The sequence below is a fragment of the Rhopalosiphum maidis genome, chromosome 4 (assembly GCF_003676215.2).
Source record: "Rhopalosiphum maidis isolate BTI-1 chromosome 4, ASM367621v3, whole genome shotgun sequence".
Lineage (NCBI taxonomy): Eukaryota > Metazoa > Arthropoda > Insecta > Hemiptera > Aphididae > Rhopalosiphum > Rhopalosiphum maidis.
Genome location: NC_040880.1, coordinates 7628461 through 7655516, shown reverse-complemented (window position 1 = coordinate 7655516; position 27056 = coordinate 7628461). Strand labels below are relative to the sequence as shown.

Here is a 27056-nt window from a genome sequence, read left to right as displayed (position 1 = left end):
TGAATTATGCGCTATAGAAGTTTATAACAAATGTTAACTTTACTAGACGACTTTAAATTATTATTTATTACTACGATACTTTACTCTTAACTATATGATATTTAATCTCGATCATTAAAACAAATTGTCGTTAAGTTGACCGCAGTACTATTTTTTTTAAATCTTTTCATTGAACATTATTATTAAAAATTTTAATTATATAAGATTATCATGGAATATTCGCATAGCCATAATAATAAATAGTAAATAGTTAAAATCATAATTCTAGCTAGATTAAAGTGTAGTTTTCATAAGTTTCAAATTTCATTCAAATTATTTAATTATATTTTGTCATGATTATATCTTACTTTTGTACTTTATGGTGTTATTTTTATTTTAATGAATTTTATATTTACTTTTAAATAAATTAATTTTATAGTTTTTAATGATCATAGTTATTACATACCTAATAATTAATATTATATGTACCTACAATATTATAATACAATTATTTTCACTGACACCTATTCTTACTAAATGATTAATATTATAAATAATATTTATAACATTGTGGCATTGTGCTAAGTAGATTAATATTTTTACAATAGAAAACTATATATTTCAGTATACCTACAACACTGGTTGCGTAAATTATGACGAGATTAATGTTTTTTGGGTCACAAAAAACATATTATAACATGAACACTGGCAACAAATTAAATAATGATCGCATCAGCTCAGTATTATATTAGTTTAGGAGTAAGCACATAATGCTAATAGTAGTTCCTAAACTACATTATAAATAATAAGTTAAACTATTTCGGCATTATACCAGTATTTAATGCACGATTTAAATATTAATTTTTATCTTCTGAGGATCATTGATGAAAAAATAATTCTGCAGCATTACTAAATACACTAGTCAATATATTTTGTTTTTCATTGATATTTTATCAATTAATAAAAGTACTTAAGTACAAAAATTAATTAATTAATAACAAATCCACAATTTTCTTATTTGTTTTTGATGATAATAAAATTGGAGGATCATCAATTGTTAAAATTGTATTACATTCAATTTGGTTAGTATTGATAGTATTTATTAAATACTAAATTGATTAATACACTCACTTGTTCTAGAAAAATCAGTCAAATGAAGATTTGTATGTAAATATTTGTATATTTTTGCTATCCGAATACAAATATAACAAAATTGCATGTCTATAGTAAACAGACATATTCTTGAAATTACCTAAAAAGTTTATATTCACTATGAAACTACGTACATTTTGCACAGTTAAGTTTTAACAGTAAGATTAACATCACCTCTATTAAATTCCATTGGTTGAACAAGCTGGAAATTTGGTAGTCGAAAAGTACTTCAAAAACCGATACTATGACACCCGTGTAAGTTATAATCAAAGCAACCGATACCGTTTCTAGTGTTAATGGTAAAACAACAAAAATTATTTGCCGGTGTGTGTGCAATGTGAACGGAATCGTACAATTTGTACTAGTAAATCGAGTTTATGACAAAAATACAACTTAAATTCGATCCTTCAAATTCTTAACTAATTAATTAAACAATAGTACAATGGTTTATGGAAAATAAATATAAGGAGTAAAGTTAATATATTTCATGGTCAGTGAATTAAATAAATATATATTTTTTTTAATTATCAATTTTATCAAGCTTTTACAGAAAAAAATTCAGGACCACTATTCAACATTCTAAAACCAATTTATATTTATATGCAACAACATTTTAGCATTATGGATATCGCATATGGTTCATTATTCAGGCAAATTGCTTAGAGATGCTAAAATGCTAAACAACATGACCCATAACTCAAGCATTTTATTTTGCTTAAAACATCATAGTGATATTTGAATTTAAATAATTAAATTACCTAACTTTACTTTGTATTTGGTTAAAACTTTAAAGTTTAAGGTATTTAACATTAAAATTATAATATCGTTCTATATATTTTTGTAATTTTAGATACGATACTGTTATGGTTAGTTATTTTTTGTTTTTTTAGAAATTATCTAAACAACTTTTTAGTTTTACCAGTAAATCTTAAGTAAAATAAAAAAAGTAACCATTTAATATTTTAGTGAAACTAAAAATTATTAAACAATAGATTAGAATATTATATGATACAAACTGATTTTGTTTATGCTTTAAATCATATTAAAAACGTAAAAATTAACTTGTAGGTATTTACTCTAATACGCAGAAATAAAACACTTTATAGATAGACAATAAATTATTAAATAGTTCATATAAAAATCGATCATTATAATATGTATATTTCAATTTCAATATTTTATTTTTTTCAATAAGTGGTTCTTCAAGTATAGTATTTAACTTACTTAAATATTAACAGTATATCTATACAAACTTATTTAGATATTTTAAAATGAATTTACTGAATTTCATATAATTCAATATTTAGATATCATTTTTTGTTCAGTATGTTAATTAATTAAACTGATTATAATTTTTTTTTCTGGAAATGATAAATTTACTAAGCCATTTTAACGTTTGAATGATTTTAATAACATAACATGATTCAATTTTAATCAAAATACAATATATAAATATAATTTTATGAAACATGATTATTATGTCAAAAATATAGTGGATTTTTATCAGAAATACATATTTAAAAGTAAATTTTGATAAAATATAACTGTAATTTTAATACTGTATAGTAACTAAAAAAAAGTTTGTACTACCATTAGACAAAAAACAAAGATTAAATGTATTCGCTAAGTACAATAATTAGTTCTACTTGTTCTTGTTTCAAGATAAAACTAGTTGAGTTTAAAATTATTATTTTTATTTAAATGTAATAAACTAATAACTTATAACCATTAAAGCAATGGTTTCAAACCGTAAGATGACTGTAATAAATTAAGTTTAATTAGTAAATGTAGGAGATCTTATATTATTATACTTTTTAAGTAAACGAAAATGTATGGAAAGCATATTTTAGTTTAAACTATAAAAAGAAACTATCTAAGCAATATTATATTGCATAGAAATTAATTTCTAATGAAAATTTTTGTATATTATTTAAAAAAGTATTTTAGTTCTAATAAATTCGATACGATTTGTTTTAAAACCAAGTATGAACTTCATATTTTTTTTTGATTCACATAATTTTAGATTAGATATTGTTTTTATTTTTTCTCATAATTAGGTAGGTACTTCATTGTCTCCCCTTTTTCGTAGTAACACCAATATTTATTATTCTTGTATCATCTTATACCATTTTTCCTTATATATTTGTCATCATTGTCCGAACAACCTATTCTACCACAAACTATTCTCTTATATTTGTTATAACTTATAATAAAATAAGCTCAGGTCTACACTATTTCCTACCCGAGAGACCCAAATTTAATTTTTGTACACGCGAATCAACTTACATGTTCACACTACTTGCTTTATCTTCTAAAAACAATATGTTGAGAAGCACATTGTGGGTACAAACATTAAATAATAACTTTTAATAAATCTTTTTAAAATATTTGCTTTTGTTGTTTCATATTTATAGTTAAGTTCATATAAACTATGCATTTATACATTCTCGTACATAATACACATACATACTCGTTATATATTTATATAAATATGTAAAATAAAATGTTTTTCATACATTTTTGTTTATTCAAAGAGTATAATAAAATAAGATCTCTTAATTAAACCTATTTTATTATGATCATCTTATGGTTTAAATGGTTCAGAACCATTACTCTACTACTTATAAGTTTTTACCATTAAATACAAATAACGGTTCTAAACTAAATTAGTTATAGTTTGAAAGAAGAACAAATAAAACTAATTATTGTGCTTGGCAAATAAACAATTCTTAACAATATAAATAATTATAAATTTTAATATTGTTATACATGTTAATTATTAGATGATAAATTTATATAGCTGCAGCTAAGGATGACAAATATATAAGATATATTTGCATTAATAAGCGATTAAATAGAGTGTATTATTGTTTGAAGAATTATAGAAAGCAGTACAATTTTAATTAAATTATTTATTTTACCTCTAATGTTTAGTCGTTTTTCAATTGATTTTAAATAATTAAAAATATTGAGTATTTCAGTAGATTTGAAAGCTTGAATAATCATTATGATTGATTTTAAAATTTTTGATACAGAAGATATAACTGTTGCTTTTCGATTATTCATTTCATGCTGAAACAATGAAATATATTTTAATACTATTATGTTTATTGCTATTAACCAGCAGTCGTATAATATAAACGTACACCAATTTCAGTTTTAGATCTGTATAGTTTAACTGGATCGGGATCCAAGTATAGTATTACAGTTATCCAGAATATGGTCATACAAAACTTCCAATAACTCAAAGGTCTTAGTGTCTGAAATGGAATTAATTATTTAGTCAGTGAAAAAATCTGAAATTTCTAAAGGTAATAGAGCTGAGGGGGGTTGATATTAAAACAATATAATATATATCTAAGTTTAGATATACCAGTATACCACTATCATAAATATTTTAATCATATAGCAATTTCTATTTTTCTTTTTAACCTTTTGAACTCATTTATGACCTCTCTGGTGTTTGCAGGTTCAGCCGTTGTAAAATATTTGTAAGCCATTTGTATTGTTTTTGTTATACAGAATATACAATATTAAAATTATAGTAAAACTTAAAAGTGATCTAAACATCAAATATTAATAAATAATAATGAAGTTATTTGGTCATTTTAAATAATAGAGAATATATATATAGTTGCCTCATAATGATTATTTTTATATTTTAATGTAGATAATAAAAAAAAATCACATACACGAATGTGTGCGCTACAATTATATTTATATTATTATTGTATGTACAATAAAAAATATAATGGTTAATAATATAATTTTACGCTGTTGCATCATTTTAGTAAATATCACAAACTTACATAATAGGCATGCATTCAGATTATGCATGAAAGAAAATTGCAAAGAATTTGTCAGAGTCTAATTAATTTTATACTAATAACCCTATACTGAATATTAAAAAGTTAATCAACATTTTAATTGTTAAGAAATGTAAAATGTTTAAAATATTACTATATTTACAATAATTTTATCAATATATTAAGGTAATGTAAAAAAATAGGGCCATGTATAAAAATCGATCAGTCGTCACATTTCTTTCAGTTCAACTCATAATATTTGTGTATTATTAATAATAATTTATTACTACAAATTCGAATGTTTTGCATGATAAATAATAGAACTTGAAAATCTTCTATAGTTTATACTTTAATTTATACTATAAATTATACTATAATCACTAAAATGTACTAACTACTATTGTTTATAAAACATGAGTTACGGATGTAGATGCTTTTTATTTTCTCAATCATGAATCATGAATATGACTCAAGTATATTTTGATTAAAACTTTAGTATATTGTTTTTATATTTTTTTTAACTAAAATGTCATTGATTTTTTCAGAATTAATGAGAAAATCAGAGAATGTTTTATGAAAATAAAATATTTATCACATTTTTATTTATATATGCAATTTTTGAAGCTATTTTATAATCAAAAATATATATATAAAAAAAAATATCATTGTTAATTCAATACATTTCTTGATTCACTCTTATTCTAAGATTATGCAGTAAGCAATAAATAAGTTGGTGAAAAGTCAATACGTTTGGTACTTAGAATCCTTTTTCCTCTTCGAGACTTGATATTTTATATTAAAAAAAAAATAAGAAATCAACTAAATAGAATTTATTGGCATAAAATGATCAAAAATCAATATTTTTAAGCATTTATAAAACTTTCTTCAGAATTTTTTCTAGATATTATTATAATATTATTTATATCTAAATAAATTTAAGTTAAAACAAATTTTAGGATCCACTATGACTAACATACTTATTTAACAAAATAGTGAATATTTGAGATTTTACGGATAGGTAATTTAGAGTTTACAGATTACATTTACTGATTTTTCAATTGATAAATAATTTTTTAAACCTAAAATGTATACGTTTATTATTTATTTATACTATAGTCTATAATATATCAATTTAAATTAAATTATTGTCCGGAAAGATAAGTAGAAAATTAAATGCGTGTCTATGAAAAAAAAGTGTAACGTTTTAACTTTCATAACAAATATATTAAAAATTTAAGAATATTAATAATTTTTATCAAATAAATTTGTACGTCATGCTATAGTCATATTTTAAATTTTGAATAGTTATTATTTATTAAAATATTCAATATTTTTATACATTTTAAGTAAAATGAAAAGGTTATATTTTAAATACAGAACTGACAAATGTATTGTACTTAATTATTTTTAAGTTAATTTTTTATTTATTATTCTAACTATAAATAATAAATTTCAAGAATATTCAGAAATCAGAATGAATTACGAATGAAATTAAATATTGAAGCAAAATAACGAATCCTTCATTTTATTTAAACAAGAATCTCAAAATTAAAAAGTAAAAAAAAATGTATAATGAATTGATTACTTAACATTAAAGTACCCAAGTTTATGTATTTTATCAATTTATTAGGACAATATTAAAAGAGGAATAAATCAAGGAATATATTCGTTTTTAAATTACGTATATTAACACAATAATATTTTATAAACTATTATTTTTTTTGTTTTTAATTAAACCTTATCAGAATAATACAATATGATTGAAATATGTTATACGGATTTCTGTTTGATTATTGAAAAAAAAAATTGTTTAATACATATTAGTTACTGTAAATTTTTTGTAAATCTACCAAATTATATTTGATTAGTATTTATTATTTTTTTGTTATTCGGAAAATAATAGGCCTGGAAACTTTTGAATGATTAAAATTGTATGCTAATTACAGAAACCAAATTAAAGTATACGAACAAGATGAGAATAGAGCAATGCCATGATTTGGTTTGTTTTTCAAATATATAGGTGCTATAGTAAATATACGATATTATATTTACAATACATGTAATTACACATATAATATTTTATGACTTTTATTATTATTGCCATATCATTTTTATTATCATATTGCACTTTCATACTAGTTGTACGAGTGGTCAACGTAGCGGAAACGGCAACAGCACAGAACAAATTGATGTTTGTTGACTGAATTGCGAATTTCAGCTCGAGTCGTGTAGGCGTTTTTTTCCCTCGTATTTCGGAACTCAATTTCCGCACGGAACGGTAGGTCGTATGCGTGTACCTTATACCTACATACACGGGCCGATGAAGTGCACCGAAGTGTTGGAAATACGATTTGTCCACGGGGTGCGCCGTCCAAAGTAGTTATACACATACACAGTGGCACAGTGCATGTATAGTGAACGACGACGTCGTAAAGGGTTTTGATGTGTTTAAACATAAAACAAAACACTATTTTTCCCTACACACGCACGCAGGCACACCCATACACCCTCGCGCACGCGTACCAGCTACCTGCTGACGCTGACGTACGGTCTCGACACCTTTCATTTTGCCATATCCATCGTGTTTATCGCCGGTAATGACGTACGATTTAAAACACGTGCAGCACACTTCCCATTCACTTGGAAAACCAATTGTTTCGTTTTACGAACAGGGTAAAAAACTAAAAAAAAAATACATCATACCTATTATAGAGGTGTTATACCACGAGTATGGCACGTACACGTTTTGGGAGCACGTTGTTTTCACTATATGTGTACCGATTGACTTAAAGGTGGAATTTCAGTGGTTTAATTTTTTTTAAATTAAGGTTACCTACCTAGTTAATTATATCAGAAAAATTCGCATAACCGTCAAAATCCTTCTCCATCGCTTCTATAAGTGTAGCAATGTTTTAAATAATTTTGTTCTCTTTGTCTTACTATAATACGTATACATTATTCCCTACAATACACAATAATAAACGTACATAATTATGGTCAATAATGCATAGTAAGAGTCACTAGGTCCCTTCTTCCACAGAAAACCAATTGTTATTTTTCGAGAATACGCAAATTTACTAACAAATACAACCTAGTGTTTTTCTTGACAAGTTTTAATATAAATCGATTATGTTTTATTAATATATAATATTAATAAATATATATTTATAAAATATTATTCAATGTATTACAAATAGACTGCATAGACTCATTACGTGGTCCACTCATAGAATGAGTCAACGCCAACATTACTTACGTATATATAACCAATTGTAAAAAAAAAAAATTATACAAAATGTTATTTTAAAACAGCAAAAAATTAAACATGTTGGTATACTGTTTATTAACTGCAAGAATGTATCAAAAATAGAATCAAACTGTAATCATTTTAAAATTATAACCAATAATTTCGATATTTTAATATATTATAAGATATAATATTCATCAAACTTGCTCATTTTTTTTTTTGATTTAATAATCATTATCATTACTGACAATAGTTTATAAAAAATAAATTTTTAGTAAAACAACTCAATATTTGTTTTTGAAATATAATTTTTAGAAAATGACTAACGCAGAGCTATATTTGATTTTAAATATGCATACATATTACATACATACATACATACATACAGGTTAAACATAGGGTACATATAGAACTGTAAATCTATACTCTTTTAGTTATATTTAGAAGTAGTTAATTAGATAAATTTTTAATTTCCATCCATTATACTATATTATATTATGTAATAATTAAGCATATTAACTTCGTCAAGAGATAAATACGTATTATATTCTTATGTTTAGGACGGCTACGATACATAATAACGAATACTGGAAAACATAAACTTTTTTTAATATTCGACGGGTATATAATTATAGTCTTAATATTAAATTTCAATTCATTTTATTGTGTTAAGAATATTTCTAATATCTGCAGGTTTTCAAAATTTATTTATTGGGGAAGTTGCTCACAATATATTTAGTATATAAATCACGTTTTAATTTGCGAATACAATAAACGTGAAAAAATGAAAATCTTCAGGCGTCAATTGTTCAAAAGTCAATACCAACAAGATAAAACTAAATAAATCCGCAGAAGAGAAAAATGTTATACAAACAATATGAATGACATAAAGAATTATTAAGTAAAAATTTTGACTTATTGGTTTTTTTTTTAGTACGTTCAAAGATGATTAAAATAAAATATTTATTTTTATTAAGCGCCAATAATTTCAAAACAGTTTTTGTAACAATTAAAATGCTGAATAGTACATTAAAATAATTGACAAGTAAAAAAAATCGTAGTCATACTATTATTAGATTCTTATAATACGATAAATGGAGTAATTTGACATTGTTGCTATTGAAAATATTATTTTAGTACATTATCTTTTAGTAAATATTTCTTTACAACTTTTTTAAAGATTTGTTTGTTAATATTACACAGGATTACATATTATTCATCGATATCGTCCATGGTTTATCCATGGACTATTAGTACTACTGTAACCTATGTATCTAATTTTGATTTCAATACTTATTTTAGGAGATTTATTTTGATTAAAATGGTATTGTAGTGTATTTTTTTTAAAGTGACTCATTTTACAACACTGTTTTTGTTTTCAAAGAATTATTTATAAATAATTTGAAGTATTGGCTTGTTATTTACTATATCATTTCAAATTATTATAAATTATGATTTAAAATAATATACTAAATTTTTTCTTAAAAGAAATAATTATTTAATTTTTTTTTTAAAGTAATTTACGCAAGTTTTTATGTTTTTAAAAGTAACTTAAGTATATTTAAAAAAATATTAATATATAATGTTAATAAATATTAGATAAAGCTGAAACAACTAATTTATTATGTTAAAATAAACATTAAACATTTAGATTAGCAGAATATTGTGCAAAAAACACGGGGTATCAATCCACTCAACTAAACTTCATTAATGTTTATAAATAATAAAATATTGATTTAATGTCTGATATTTGAAATAAATACTATATTTCACTTAAAATAAAAAAAAGAATGGTTGTTTATAAAAAATATTACATTATGATAAAATATAAACATGATAAAAATAATAAATATTTATTTTTCTACAAATATACCTATAATTATAATAAGTTTAAGAAAAAAATAATGCGTCTATAATATACAGTACAATAAATTTCAGCCAACGAACAAGTTAAAGATTCGAGATTAATAGACTAAAAAAAATATTATACATTTTAAAAGTATGTCGACTATCATAAATACTCCCATTAAATTTAAATTTTTTTAACAGTATTTATCTGTATTTTGACATTTTTGTTATTAGATTAAATTTCAATAATTACTAAATACTTTGAGAATAATACTTACTTGGCATATTTTGGTAGTATCTTTCAACGGAAAGGTACCAAAAACTGATGATATTTTTAAAATCCACTCTACTTTGGTAGCCATTTCATACAAAAATGAAGTCAATGAAACAATATTCAAAGTAGAGTACAACAACGTACTATGCAAATATTCTATTTTCATATCATTGTAATGGCCTGGTGAATTAATACAAATATTTATATAATTTTTCTAAAATCAATCATGTTAGCCTGGTTTTCCATTAGAGTCGTTAAAAAAAAAACAGTTTTTTTTCAAGCTCATTTTGTCATAACAAATTATTATATCAATATTTTATTCCACAAAAACTGTTTTGATAGTTTTTTTTTTTTTTAAAATAAATAATTATTTTTGTAATACATAATATGACGAAAGAAAATTAAAATGTTAACCTTCAAGATGAAATGTGTAAATTAAATTTACGACTTGACTACCTGAAGAATTTATATGTTATAATCAATGAAAATTCTTATTAATTACGATTAACTCATTAATTATTTGTCCGATTCATAAAAAAAAAAAAAATAATAATACAATTTTAAGATGTTATGACAGATTTTATCATAAAAATATAAAACAACATTCATTAAAATGTCATTTCAATGAATTTTTTAAGGATAGTGTAAATTGAGGAACCAAAATTTATCCATGCTGTAAGGAATTTATTAAAATGTTCATAAGTTGTTTCTGGTGATGATAAGTTATTGATGAACTTTTTAGTTTAGAGTGTTAAACAACGATGATTATATATAAAGGTAAATGTTTCACTGCAGACTAGATTTAATCCAACGACTATCGTGCGCATTACGGGTTATTTACATAACAAACCAGTGTCGTGTCAAACTGTAGTGATCAACTGTATATATATTTTTTAATTACAAATTAGTATTTAATAGTCTCGTAGTATTTATATTAAACACGTTATTTGATTGTATAAAGGGTTTTAGTGAAAAAAAAATGAGGGCATTATGTTTTATGATATAGATCAGTAGAAATATTAGTAACTATACGCTACATAGAAACGTAAAATTACATTTGTCGACTTTGCAGGTTTCAACAATGATAGTATGAGTATTCTTGAATGTTGAAAAGTGGACAAAAGCTTGATACTATAGAGGGTAACATACACTACACAGTATAATATTCTTGAGTGTGAATATCTAACAACTATATATATTATATATGTTATAGAAATCGCGGTATTACACAATCAAAACGTAAGGTCATGTATCATCAATAATATCATCTTAAAATGTTTACAGTACTAAACGTGTAAGTGAACACATATTTAGCCTTTTTTCAAAATTCCAAAATATATAACTATCGTGTATTATAATAATATAATATAAGCTTAAGCTTTTTTTTTTCATATCATAATTTTTCAATGAAAATCAAAAATATACTGTCTAGTAGTAATATAATTATCGACTATGAATAAAAATTGAAACTTAGATTTAACGTGGAAAAAGTTTGTTAATTTAATTAAAAACCTATCAGGCAAGAACAATTCACTAACTAAATGAAAACAAATTTAAATAAACCTTATATAAATTAAATCTATTGTATTTTAATAAATTGTTTTTATTGTTTATACAGCTGAACTACGAAACATAATATAACCTATTCCACGCAAATTCATATAAAAATATTAAATAATTTGTTTTAGGAAACACATTTTTCTCTTAGCCATTGAATAAAAAGTTGAAAATAGATTGAATGTTTTAGATATTTATAATTATTTATTTTTGTATAAAACGTATTTTTAAGAAAATTGAGTTCGATATACTCATACCTCATAATATAATATGCATTTTGCATATACATTCAAAAAAAATAAAATTGCTTAAAAAAAATGAAATATATTTGATATTACATTTTAAGACATTGTATATGAAAAATATAAGTTACCTTCTAAAGCTTTTCATTGAAAATTTTAATAAACAAGAGCTAAAATATTCTTTCTGAATGCCAAAAATAACCTTGAAAAGTAACTTTATTGAGTTTATATATATATTTATATTATGTATCTCGGGAGAAAGAAGTTGTTTTATTATAATTTATTATGTACTATGTATTTGATATAATATTGCCATATTAGCAAGCATTAAATAAATAATAAATAATATAATGTGGGCCAGATAATAGTTCATTTTAAAGATTAATGATTAATGCAATATATAATCGATTAATACTAATAATTTATGAATAATAAAAAATTACATATTTGAATATATTATATATATAACAAATATCATGTTAAATACAGTATTATGTTTCAAATTATTTGATTGACTATGTTAAAAAACGTTAAAAATCGCATTATATTTTCACATATTAAAAATTTCATATAACTGAACTAATATTCAATTATAAAAGTTATTTCACGACATTTTCAAACTTCTATGATGTAAGTGTATTAACATTTTTTATCAGATAATATCATTATTTTACTTTTTATACAAGCCAGTTAAAGGTTATCAAAACTTTTACTAATTTTATCTTTCCTAACTGCATAGTTTTTAAAAAATATTCAACCAAATAGATTTTCCAATACATTTTTTTGAATACATAGTAGCCAAAAGCTGAATTTAAACGTATTTAACGTTAATATTATATAATATTGTATAACAATTTAACCAATATAATATTGAGATTTTCCTATAACGGCCTAAGAGTGCCAGATAAAAATAGTTAAACATATCACTCTCTTTCATCCACAAAAGTCAATGAATATATTTGAAAATAGTTGAATGTAAATATTAAATTTGTCATTATTTATTTGTAAAAAATTCTAATTACTTTTGATTTCAGAAATTAAACAACGTAGATGTATAGTCTACTGATTCGCCTAAAAACATGAGTTGCTTGTGGCTACCACCACAAAATGTATACGATTCATTGCATTTTCAGGTCAAAAATTAAAAGTTCAGATAATGTTTTAGACGTAGTTGATTCATCTCAAGATAGTGGTATTTTATGATATTATTAGTTGAAGTAATATATATATAATGAATTTTTGGTATATTAATTTTAAGTAAATAAACATATATTTAGGTAATTTATAACAAGAATATTAATTTCTATCACTTTTTTTTTTTATTCACTCGTACCTTAATAACATTTTTATTTCAAACTATTTCCTTTAATTTGATATTAAATGTAAGAAAATATCTGCAAAATATAAATTCTTATCACAACAACACTGGTATTTTCTCACTTTATTCTTAAAATTAATGTTTTTCGGTGATGGACACGGATGAAAATTATTTATTAAAAATTGCAAATCTCAACTAAATTAATTTTATTGAAAATTGGCATTATTTAAAACGAAAGAATAAATAAAAAACGGGAATGCCGTTCTGCCATTTTTTTTTCCATGTATTAAGAAAAAAATTCTAACTTTTTTTACCAATTAGATTAAATATATCACCAAAAACCATCCTCTTGTTTGTTTGATTTTGAAACTATTATTTTATACCAAACAGAAGTATCGATAAAAATATAAAAATATAAATATATATACGTTATCGTTGGAAAACCAATACATTTCTCGATCACCTCCGCTCAGAATCTAAAACCTGGTTTAATATGATTTAAAATAGATTATGCACATGTAGAATAATAATTTGCTCATAGACGATGTACAAGTATATAATATATTATAATAATAATAGGCTATTGTAATGGGTTCTTTTCCCTAGGGTTGTTTGCATGAACTTATTGAGTCTTATTAATATAATACCCATTTTCAATAATTCCGTGTAAAAGATTACACTAATGTACAGGTATATACTTTGTTATTAGGGTTTTCTGTCAAAATCAACTACATTTGGTTGAACACATTTATCAACCTTTCAGCCTTCAGGTATACGTGACACGTAAGCCGGATGTCGTGTTTTTTTTTTTTTTTACTTTTTAGTTTTTCGTTTTAATAAATATATTAAACCATTTTTCCTCGCACACATCTCGTATGAAAACACGCGATTTTTCGTGATACAAAAAAAAAAAAAATTCTCTTCACATTTTATGTGTACTACCTACCTACGATAAATTTAATGCTATTCAGTTTGAACGTAAACTCATCGAGTTAATCGAAATTGATGTAATCATTGTAATCGCACAACACATCATTATTGTAATCTAAACGATTCAAAAATCATAATGTACGAATAAAAATAAAATACACGTATATATTATGACTGTTTATTTTTGAGAAAAATAAAATAATACAAAAATGCACGAGTATTATAGCAGATTGTTAATGGAATATTTTGATAATATTTACAATCACTTAAATATTTTTATGTTACTATCCTATGTTATAGCTGAATAGTTAGAATTAACGTTTATATATTATCATAATATACAGACAGGTTTATTTTTTATCTGAATACTCATTTTACCAGTATATATATATATATGTTTTTGAAAATCATTTTTTCTTCAATTTTGATCAAATGTATATGCTATGTATTATATACGTACCTATACAGTTATTAATTTTTTTTTTTTTTTTATCAAAATATTTAAAATACATGAGGTATAAAATATAATACATGCGATGGTTATAGCAGATCATTATTATTATTATTTAGTACTTATTTACGTTGAAGTTGAACGTTTACAAAATCATAATTTTACGTAAATCACCCTGTGTCGTAGACAGAAATTGCAGAGGTGCAAGGTGTGGTTAGCTTCTAACATATATTTTTCATATATTTTCACTTAACGTCTGATGGTAATATTTATTAAAAATAATGTATCAACATTCCTTCAAAAGTATAAGTACTCGTGGTTTTTTTTTTTTTTAATATATAATAGTCATGCGCAATATTAATACTTTAATATAACGCTCTTATTTTGTCAACCTTAACGCTTAATCCTTTTGTCTACTCTCGATTTTTAAACCATATAATCCTGCTAAACGTTTTTAATTTCATATTCCTCAGCAGAATACATTCTTAAAAAATATTTCAAACTTTCAATTCGCAGTTTTTTTAGTATTCAAAATTTAAACGAGCTGATTTAATTCAAACTTTGTTGCATGCTCGAACACTCATAATAATAATAATAATAATAATAAATATTCTGGATATTCCTTAGCTTTATCCGGGCTTACCCTGACAATTGGCACCGCGGGCATGGACGCTGTCCTTCCACGATCTGTAATCGTCGTAGATCTCCGGTTGCTGAACACTGACGACCGTTGTAGACTCCTCCTGGGTGAACTTCCCGATGGCCTTGCACGCAGTGACCGGTTGGCACTAATGCCGCCAATCTGTCTGGCCGCGGTCGGTGGCCGGATAGACGATGCCGTGGACGACGACAACCTCGAAGGTGATGGTCTTCGGAATTGGTGCTCTAAGATGCGTTTCTCCTCCAAGACAGCTTCCGGTGGCGGCTCGTCGTCCGGTCGGTAATCGCCCCCGTAAAATGGCATCGATGCGGACGTCGGCCTGTTCAAAGACGAACGAAAACGATAATAATATATTTATATAATTCTTTATTGATATCGATAACCTGAACAGACTACAATTACCCCCGTTCATCAATAATAAATGTGAGTATTAAGTTTATTAATTGAGTTTAAGACACTGATATCTATACGTGAACAGAAAAACCATAATAGCTAGATTTAGACTAATTAGAAACCATTATATGACATAAATTGTTTTCGATATTTATTAAAAATATTTGTATGCTAAAAATTTCATTTTTTTTATGATCGTCAAATGTTAATAAATTTTTCTAATATACGTATATGAAAAGTGATTTACTTCAAAAATGTTACTTAGGTGAAACACTTTTGAACAAAAATATTTCCTCAAAAAAAAAAAAAAAGATTTAGACTGGTGTGAATGTGTTAAACCTCTAAGTGATGCGTGTTAAGAATTCAGTTCACTAACGATTAAACATTCTAGCGTATACCGCAATAAATCCACAAGAACATGACACGTGCTCGTATTAGCTAATTTTTTGAAGTATGATTTTCAAAAACCATGTCTAAAGACTAAAATGATGTTGATGTATAATACACAATATGGGGATTATGAACATACGTTTCGTTCAACGTTAATAACGATGCAATTTCAAATTGATGCGGTACCTACATTCTACATAAAATAATATCTGTGAGCATTATCATCCGGTTAATTTCAGTTATATTTGAAGAAACCGTTGGAATGTTATCAAAGTCAACTGACAACTTGCTTACTAAGAGGGAACGGCAGCTCTTGTAATTAAAATTTGTAACTAAATAATAGTTACCTACACGAATATGAATGTAGGGGAAATTGTGAGCCAATTTATTTGTATTTTCATATTGTAATGAGCATACACAACTATTATCTGAGATTGCGAAGACGTACTACAACAAATGCATATCTTTATATTATATAAGGAAAACTAAATCAAAATTGAACAAGTTTAATAATTTGATATTTTGATATGCTTATGTAATTGTTTATTTTTAATAAGTGAATTTGTTAACAAGAAAATGAAACCATATTGTAAATTTAAAAAAATATGTTTATCTGATAATAATAATATATTAAATTTATAAATTAAAAATGTAATAAGGGTTATCGTCTGATAAATACATAAAATATATTTTATTAATAGGTAATAATAATTAATGTTGTTTTATTATTGGTGTTTTTTCTTTTTAACAAAATAGATGAAAATTAAAAATTTGAAAATAAGTAAAACAATAAGCAAATAAGATCGAGTATAAGCAACAGGTTAGGCAAACACAATATTTATTTTAAAAATATATTAATTTTTAGAGTTCACTATATTAAAAATAAAACAATTTTTAAGAAGGAAATTTTACTAATATGCAATAAACGTTGTAACTTCTATTTGAAGAACTTTTATTAAAACTTATGAGTATATTTTTTAAAATAAATATTACATCTATTGATCTATTTATATTATACAAGATAAATATAATTTTGTTTTTTAATAATGATTTATTAATTTTCAGTTGTTTGTTTAAAAAACATCATAAAGAATTTTATTACATAAGAATTACATTTAATAACTGTTCAATAATTTATGAGCGTATAAAACTAATAATTATTATTTAAAACAAGATAGGTAAGTACGTTACTATTATAGTTGTGTTAAGTTTGAATTCGATAATGTATCATTAATTCCGTCAATATTCTAACTTCAAAATTCAAATGCATACAAAAAACAATTGAAGCTATATAATTTTGATATTTTTATATAAATATAAGAACAACTTATGTGAGATCGTGTATTAAATGTTCAAGAATTTTGACCCAACGAATAGTTTTTTTATCAAAATTAAAAAAAAGAAATTAAATTTGGTTTTTGTTACTTAAAAATAAATATTTTTACCTACCCTAATATGTAACAGATACAAAAAAAACACACATCATTGTAAAATCAATATTGCTCCAGTTAGAATCTAAAAAACAATTTAATATCAAATATTACAGTACATTCCAATCTCCAATAGCAGGTCCCTGTATTTATTCCAGTAAACGATATTAGTTTTTAAGCTAATACAATATTACCCCGATTTAACATTTTTCCTTATCGTTAATTAAAATATAACAATTACAGCAACATAATCTCTGGCTCTAATTGAATGTTATCTGGTTATTATTCATCGCGATAATTTAATTCCTACTGATGATATTATGGTTCATATATTGACAAATCTATTTAAAAATGATACTTGGTCCAATTATTTAAAAAATCTATCCTATCTAGTTTTGCAATTAGGTATAATTAATAATAATGTTAGAGATATGATACTAATATATTGTATATTCTTGGCTTATGTTTTCAAAACTTTATTAAAAAAAATAGTAAGGTACTTATTTCTTAATATATAAATGTATCTTATAAATCGACAACACATTCATATTATATTGTTCCTCAAAAAGTATACCTATATATTTATAAAGGTACATATTAAATTATAATTTTAAAATTCTATTGCACATAGTATAATTTATTAGTATACGTACACATGTTAAGATCACACAAATACTGTTGAATTACTAAATTAAATCTTCATTCTTTGTTTAAAAATCCAATTTGGTTAACATTTACTTTTTATTTTTTCTGCTATAGAAAGTTTTTTTACAAAAAATAAAATAAGAAATACACATCGTACAATCAATACATTCGTCGCTCCGCTCAACTCTGAATCAAAAAAATATACAATAATAATTAAATTAAATTCCTGATCGAGTAAGCGTAACAATTATCGTTAATTTTCACAACTAAAATTTAAAATTATTATTTTTGGCACACTTAATAAAATTAATTTAAATCTATCAATTAACTTTGTATAAATAATAAAATAATGTAAACTTAGTAATATAGGCTGACAGACTGTGTATGTTTAGAATCGTTTTTCCTATATAGTAATGTATCATTAAGTTCAAATTTAACATATCCATTCAACACCTATAACTGTACAGCACATCGAATATCTAGTTCTCCACTATAATATTAAGTTATTTAGTAATTACGAGTAACACACATAATAATTCAAATTCATATGTACATAGGTTATAGGCATGATCATAGAATAAGTATACTGATATTTAAATATATATAATGATATTATATTATGTCTTTTAAAAAAAAAGTTATTGGTATTTCATTAAACTGTAAAACTTTTCAACGGACGATAGGATGTTAAACAAAAAATTACAGGATAATATTCGTTCTTAACCATTAAATTTTTAATTAAAAAAGATTCAATATCCATATGCGCCAAATGCCTAGTTAACTACTTTGTACTTAATTTATCTTTCAAGAATACTCAAATTTTCAAGGTATTTAGAATACCTTATCGATACTAAACAATTTTTACAAAACTCTCATTAAAGACAATAAAAACCCAAGATTTTTTTACAATAATGAATATTGTAAATAACTATTGAATCTACCTATGATCTATATATTATATACCTATCTTAATAATATTAAATACTAATTAACGTATTAATGTAATTTATATATACATAATATAATGAACACAATGCTAATAACTTCAGACGTTGAAGCCTAATAATGTTATTAATAAAAGATATTCTAGTAAAATTTAAGATTGTTACAAAGAAAATAGTATACTATATTATATTTAAGAAATTGATTGATATAAGATAGCATTGGTTTGTACCCCTATAATTATTCTCAAACTAACAGCATAATAAAGTTGTTTATAATTTGCTGGAGCATAATACAATTTATTCTTAATGATAGTTATAATTTAATCAAAATGCATTAATTAATGGTTCGTGGTAAATTTACCTTTCAAACTTTTACTATTGTATTTATTTGATGAAAATTATTTTTAAACATAAATTACTTTTTATTTGGGATAAATTAAAATTACAAATATATATTAGCGATTAAAAACAAAACAAAATATTTAATTTTATATAATATATAAAATTATAATTAATTGTATTATATTTAATTATTTAAACAACAAACTTAATCTGCAACTTTCAAATACTATACCTTGTTCTCAGCTGTTAATGATTTATGTACAAGAGAGTTGTACATTACTGCACAATTCTTCTTGGTTAAAGTATTTACTAAAACACAATATAAATCGAAGAAACTATAAAAGCATTTTATTTATGCATTTACACAAAATTTTAAAACCTTTTATAACCATTAATTGTGAATGAAATACTAAATTTTTAATTATTTTTTTGTGAAGAAACAAGTTTTTTTTATTATTTTATAAACAGAAAAATGTAATATTTTTAAATAGTATTTTATTGAAACCATTAATAACGCGAAATATTATTATTTTTTTATAATTAAAATTAATATCAAGGATTTTAAGTAGTTAAAACACAAATGTGTCAGTTTTTAAAATTAACTATTATTTAATAAAAATTATTTTCAATGGATATCATAAATGATTGTAGTTATCATCAATATATTCATAACACAAACATTTTTTTATTCACTTTTATGGCATTTTATATCACACAAATTTAGAAAATTAGAAACTTTACAGTAAACTCGCTTAAAATTATATTTGTAGGGAAAATCTTCATATTATTTTATTTTTCTACAATACGTCGATTAAACTAAAAGCATAATCTAATAGGTATAAACAGTGAATATACAAGGTAATTTAACAACCATTTTCACCATGATTTAATATCGTCAATTATTACTTCTGATACTTAAACTATCATTGAAATTATAGAATAAAAGAAATAAATTGAATAAAATTTATTGCGATAGCAACCATTGATTTTTTTTTTATCAAGTATTTAGTACTTGATTACGTATTTACTTGAAATATTTGAGTAAAGAGTAGTGAGTATTACTACTTTATTTATACAGCTATACAAATGTTTTTATTTTTAAAAACTGATGACGGAAAACTGTGCGAAATCTTTTATGCCGATTAAATGGATTCCGCGTATATGAGTTATACATTTCTCATTTGTTTATTTGTTTTGAGTTTAAAGTCATTTAAATTAAATAATTCAAACAAACTATATTGTTTTCTACATTTAAATAAGAAGTACATTATTAGATATTTAAATAATTTAATTCAAACATAATTCTTGTTCAAGTTTGGTATATAAAGTTTGGTTCCAATCTTAATTATTTTGTCGAATTAACTTTAAGATATGATCTAAATTGAATTATTTAATTGGTAAATGGTAATAATTTTTTTAGTAGTGTATTCTAAATAATTCATGCAATTTCTTCATATTTGATTTTTTATTAACATTAAAACATTAACAAATATGAAAAATTGAACTGTCAAATAATAAAATAATCAAATTCAAAAAGTTCATAAAAAATCTAAGTAATTAACACAAAGATAGATAATAACTTGAAGAAAGAAATATTTTTTAAAAAATGGGGGTATTCCAGTGAAAATTATGTTTCGGGAACTTAACTCGGTAAACGTATATGTATCTAACTAGAACGCTTAAATGCATAATTGCTTTTAAATAATTCTATAATCATTAATTTGATTGTATAATACAGGTATACACGAGTAATATGTCACAAATGTTATACTTTAAATAAAATAAATACCTAATAAATTATTTCGTTTCCTCTGAATATGTATACACTTTTATATAAATGAAAACAACTCCTTTAAAATAAAATCGATCGTTATTTCTTTCAGGGGTGATATTATACGTATATTAAAGTAGTTAATATTCACTTCTTCACTGTTCGTGTGCGGTTTGTGAACATATATACACACAAAACACATACCAATTACATTTTATGTTTATTCATTTATTGTTTGCTGTAAGAATAAATAATTTATTTTATAAATTATATGTATAAGTATATTATGATAATATTCGTATTAGACTTTAATGAAATCTATTCAAAAATTGATTTTTAAAATAGCGAATTCAGCAATTTCTCCAATTTATAGAAAATTAAAATTCTGTAAATAACAATTTTTTTAAATATAGGTACCGGCATATTAACAAAATATAACATTTTAAAAATAATTCATAGTTAGCAAAAACTTAACAAACTGTTATCTACACACGTTTGCTTAAATAAAAAGCATTTTAAAAGTTTTATGCAACTATTAGCATGTGAATTTTGGATATCATCGCACCTCCAGTTTAGTCAGAATAATTTGGTTAAATAAAATGAAAAAAAATACAAAATAGAAAATCATTATGTATTTACCATTATTTTACTGCCAATTTGGTTATTATATAAAAATATTTTCAAACCGTCATATACAGTTTTAGAATAATATTATTAAATATTGTTACGCCACTCTCAATTTTTGACAAGTTTTTTCAAATTATTCGTATGATTTAACTTTGCATTATTAGGTTTGGTTTGGTTCGTTTTATGATTTTATTTGTCCCAAAACCTATGCGATAAAAACGAATCTGAACAACACAAAATAAACCATACGTAAAAAAATGTCAATTTTTCATTTTAAAAACTGTTGAATCGTTTTCAATGCGTACGGCCGAAAAGGTAAAAAAAAAAAAAAAAGTAAAATAATATAATCGCTGCTGAAATAATTATTATGATAGTACACGGCAGCTAGCTCTGCCACCTGCAGTCGAAATTCGGGACGTGAATACGCGGGGCGTAGGTATACCAATAATAAACACGCGTACCTGTAAAATGTCATCATCGATAAGAATGGCCGAAAAACAATGTCGAAAACACACGCGCACTTCGGTACACGACGATACAGAGACGAATCAAACGGAATACACAATGATATTATGTATATATATATATCACTATTTATGAATTCTTAACTGCGCGCGTGACAGACGGGTCCCCGCAAGGTGCGATGGTAACGCGAACCGCTCGGCACACAGAACAGACGGCACTGGTGGCCTCGTGCGCGAACGCATCAGCTTCTGTTTGGACGAGAAACGCGCGCATGGCGCGCCCCTTGGTGATGAGGTCGTTTGGACGGTGTAGAGGGGATCGAGGGTGAACATCGTACGACAAGGATACTCACCAGAGACTGTTTGGGATTATTTTATCCGGGAAAGGAAGGGTGGTCGCTATAAACTTGAAGTTTTGAGGACATTTGGAGAAAAAATAATAAAATATAATTTACTACAGCAAAAGTTGTACTTTTGTACTTACAAACAACTGTAGCTTATTATTTTTTAATCCTTAACTCGATTCGCTCTCATAAATACTCAACAGTTGTTCATCAATACTCTATATAGTATTCATATTTCACGGACGAATTATAATAATTAATCATTTGATCAAGTGTGATTTATATACCTATCCTCGACATATTGATATGTCAAACAAATAGCCGACGCATTTAGCCGGTCGTTTTGACAATTGCAAACGGTACGGTGAGAAACGTTTTCATCATTATGCTCGTATTATAATTTACCGAATAACTTTGTAGTTGATCATTTACAAATTAATGTAATTATTGTGTCTAAATCCTATCCAGAAATGTGCCACTGCGTGCCGTAGCAGATGACTCATCGGAACTGCTTCATTTCGTATATGTTTTGTTTAGATGTATTTCAATATTTCGTAAACAAACGATGTTATTGTATAATGTGTCAATATTTAGACTAAAACTGCCGCGATTACCAAAGTCATCGAAAACAACGTTACCACGGTGTATATTTCGTGTTTTAAATGTGTGCGTATACAATGTGCTTACTCGCCGGTTTTACGAATATCGTGTTATCGTCTGGCGACTACAATGCTGCAGGGGGCTGTATCGATACGGCACTTAGCATTAACGTCTCAAATAGCATTCGATAACGTCGTAACGGCGTCTCGCGAGTATCGTGTATAGCTGCAGTTATGGGTTGGCGCGAGCACGGGAGGTAAGGAATTTATTCAAGGGAACGTGTACATCCAATCGTATTGGGACTATTATCTCAAAACGATTATACGACCGAAATCCGTCGTTAAAATTTTACATAACCTAACATTGTAACCACGGCTACGATGAGTATAATAGTGATTAGCAGCGCAGTACGGGTTGGTTGGCAAAACGCCGTGATGTGAAATCGATATTGGTGATGTATAGCGTGTCATTTTTGTGAAAAAATCATATTATAATCTACCATATGTGTGTGCGCGTTTGGGGAGGGGGTTTATGAGGGAATGATTTAGATCAGTGCCGATCGCGGGATTTTAGAAACTATTTTCACTAAAAACCAATAGTGATATTATCGTGTGTACGTTCTCGTATAAAGCGATTCACGTAAGCGACATATACGTCAAACTAGACTTAGAACCCATAAAAGATCTGACTTTATTGAGTTTTATATGACCCGCACCATCGTTGTTACGTTAAAATGATAAATCAAATATTCAACACTCCACCGCTGAAATGCCGTTCTACCGAACATACGTATTCGTCAGGACTACAAGACTACTCAGTATTTTTCACATAAGTAATGCTTTATTTGAATATAGTGTAGATACATTAATACGTTTTGTTGAACGTATATACTTAAGTGTTCTAAGATTAATGTACAAATACACACATACTACGTCTTAAAACTTCATGGATGGTACTTAATTTTGCTCAAAATATAGTAGATGTTTTTTATTTTACATAACATTTTTTTCTCGTTCTTTTTTAAAAAGAAAGAGAGTGTATGTATTCATAATTTATGAATTTTACATCATGATTAAAAAAAATGTAACTATACGTAATTTTTATGTAAAATCGACCGATAAATAATTGTTTGAAAACAAATACGACGCTATTATACTGTAAAATACAATAAAATATGAATTCAATATTTATTTTAAGATTTTAGTCGGATTACACTAAAAGTGCGGTGTATAAATTATAAATATAAAACCCAGTAAATATGTCAATCTACACGTTTTGCAACATTTATGATAAAATAATTAAAATTAGAATCAATAATATTTCATTTTTGTATATGTTTGTGCATAGTCTATTACTATAAATAATTAAAAAGCTACGCTGAGTATTCTCTAAGATAATATTATAACTATTTTTTCTATTATATGTATTATTTATTTATTTGCATTTATTTACTTTGTGTCTTAATATTATGAATGGAACGTAATTTAATAAACATTGGTTTGTAGTTATCTTAGGACTACAATCTTATAATTATTAAATATTATTGTATTCATCGTACTTATTGTTAGTTTATACTGAAATTAACAGATTAAAATATAATTATAAATAAACAAAACAATTTCAATCTTTGATGTTACTCTCCTGATATTATTATTTAAATAAAAAAAGTCATATTATTTCGAGGGTAATTACATTTATAAGTTAAGTATGTTTCATAATGATCTGCAACGCAGTTATGTACCTATTTTGCCTATATAAGACGCTGTTTACTGTATTACTTATTTACAAAAAAAAAAAAAAAAACTGCAATAAGCTAAAATAATGATTTCATACATATTTATTTATTTTATTGATTCAAAATATAACCTATAAGATTATTCCAACCTGATATATTCTATTAGGCAATTTATATATTTTTTAGTGAGAACCTAATTAGAAAAACATGCCCCGTGATTAACCAAAAGCAAAAAGTCCTAATTAATAATTTAATAATTGTAAAATAAATATAAAATGAAATGGTCTAAATAAAAAAGGCAACGCATGTGTATTAAATTACATTTAAAATATTAATGACTAACAAAAATAGATCCAATTATACTATATCTATGAAATCTTGCAGAATAAAGGATAAACCATAATGACGTTTTCCACAATTTATTGATTTATATTTATTGCCTTTGTTCTTACACCATTACAAAAAAATAATTAATAATAAACTAATATTAAAATTCAAATATAGAGTTTAATTAAATATAAAAACTAGAATTTTTGATGAGGGAATAATTGTATATATCACTATAGAGAAAATCTAGTTGCAGTTAAGAGGACATATAGAATAGTTAGATTTATAGCTGTTTTTTTAAAAAATAATTACAATAATATATAATACAATTAATCAGTAACCAGAAAACTTCATGTAACTATGTCATTTATAAAAAATGGCTTAATCTTTCTATTATACAGAAAAAAGTTAATAGTTTCATACAAAAATAACGATGTAGATAATAAACAAATAGATAAAAAGAGAATTCACTACTAAATTTGTTAGATAAAAATTAAAAAGAAGAACAACATCCAATAAATAAAGAAACCCCCAGAGGAAAATGTACGAAATTGCAAAAATAATCACGACAAAAAAATCAAAGAAACCAAAATTAAAGATAAATACAATCGAAAATTAGACATTTTAAATAAACATAAGTACTTACTTTATTCTTAATGATAAACATCAATATAATAACTTTTAACTTAAAAATTTGAAAATAAAAAGAACTAAGTTAGCTCCAAGCAATAAAAACAAGTTAATAAAAGTTCCAATATTAAAATTTAAAGATTTGGAAATTTATTGGATTATAATTTAAGCATGCTATAAAAATTAATATTATATTGGTGTTGGCGTACATTTTAAACAAGGTTTACCTAAGTATTAAATATTTGTTGAAGTGAAATAAAATAAAACTAATTCATTTGCTTAATAATTTAACTTTATTATTATGGTTGCGAACTTTTATATAATTTCAATTTACATAATAAATTATAAATTATAATCGTATTTTCGAAAGGCAACATAATTACATGTAATGAACTAATGAGTTTCGTAATACTATAGTAACATAAAAAATATTTTAAAATATAATAATATATTTTGAACTATGTAGTTATATACTTATTATGTTTAAACAAATTAATTCGTAAATAAAATAGATTTTAATATTATAGTTTGTCATCGCACGCGAAGGTATATTGTCAGAACTTTGGATGGTAAATATAATAAAAATAACTATACTCTCTATTGATATATTAAATAGTTAAAAATATAAAGCACAAAATTAAATTTCAGACCAGAAACGTATCTATTATTATATACAATTAAATTATATGATAGCTAATATAAGAATTACAATATTATATATTAACATACAAGTTTAATATAGCTAAAATGTTTATTCAACTTACAAAAATATTACCTAAGTAATCATCGGGAAAGACTACATAGGTAGTTTAATGATCTACCTATTGATATATTATAAATTATGCTTTACTGTTCTTACCATGTTTTTCATATTATATACCTGCATGCTTACTAATAATGATATAATTTGCTTAAACTTTAGAACTTACCTAAATATTAGAGTTTAGGA

At 24.4% G+C, this 27056-nt stretch overlaps 1 protein-coding gene across 6 annotated transcripts in view; it reads right to left on the bottom strand.

Moving 5' to 3' along the window:
• LOC113557247 (GTP-binding protein Rit2-like) overlaps positions 1 to 22671 on the bottom strand; it is an 80028-nt gene extending 57357 nt beyond the window's left edge. For 4 of the 6 annotated variants that reach the window (XM_026962662.1, XM_026962684.1, XM_026962692.1 and 1 more), the window contains exons 1-2: positions 22469 to 22671; positions 15448 to 15784 (exon numbers count right to left, since the gene is read on the bottom strand). In XM_026962662.1, coding sequence (XP_026818463.1) covers positions 15448 to 15784; positions 22469 to 22485 — 354 coding nt within the window. In that variant the 5' untranslated portion in view covers positions 22486 to 22671. Of the gene's footprint in view, positions 1 to 15447; positions 15785 to 18331; positions 18443 to 22019; positions 22146 to 22468 lie in introns of those variants that run through there. The other 2 variants (XM_026962669.1, XM_026962677.1) reach the window with 2 other exon arrangements.
• Between the last annotated feature and the right edge of the window lie 4385 nt (positions 22672 to 27056).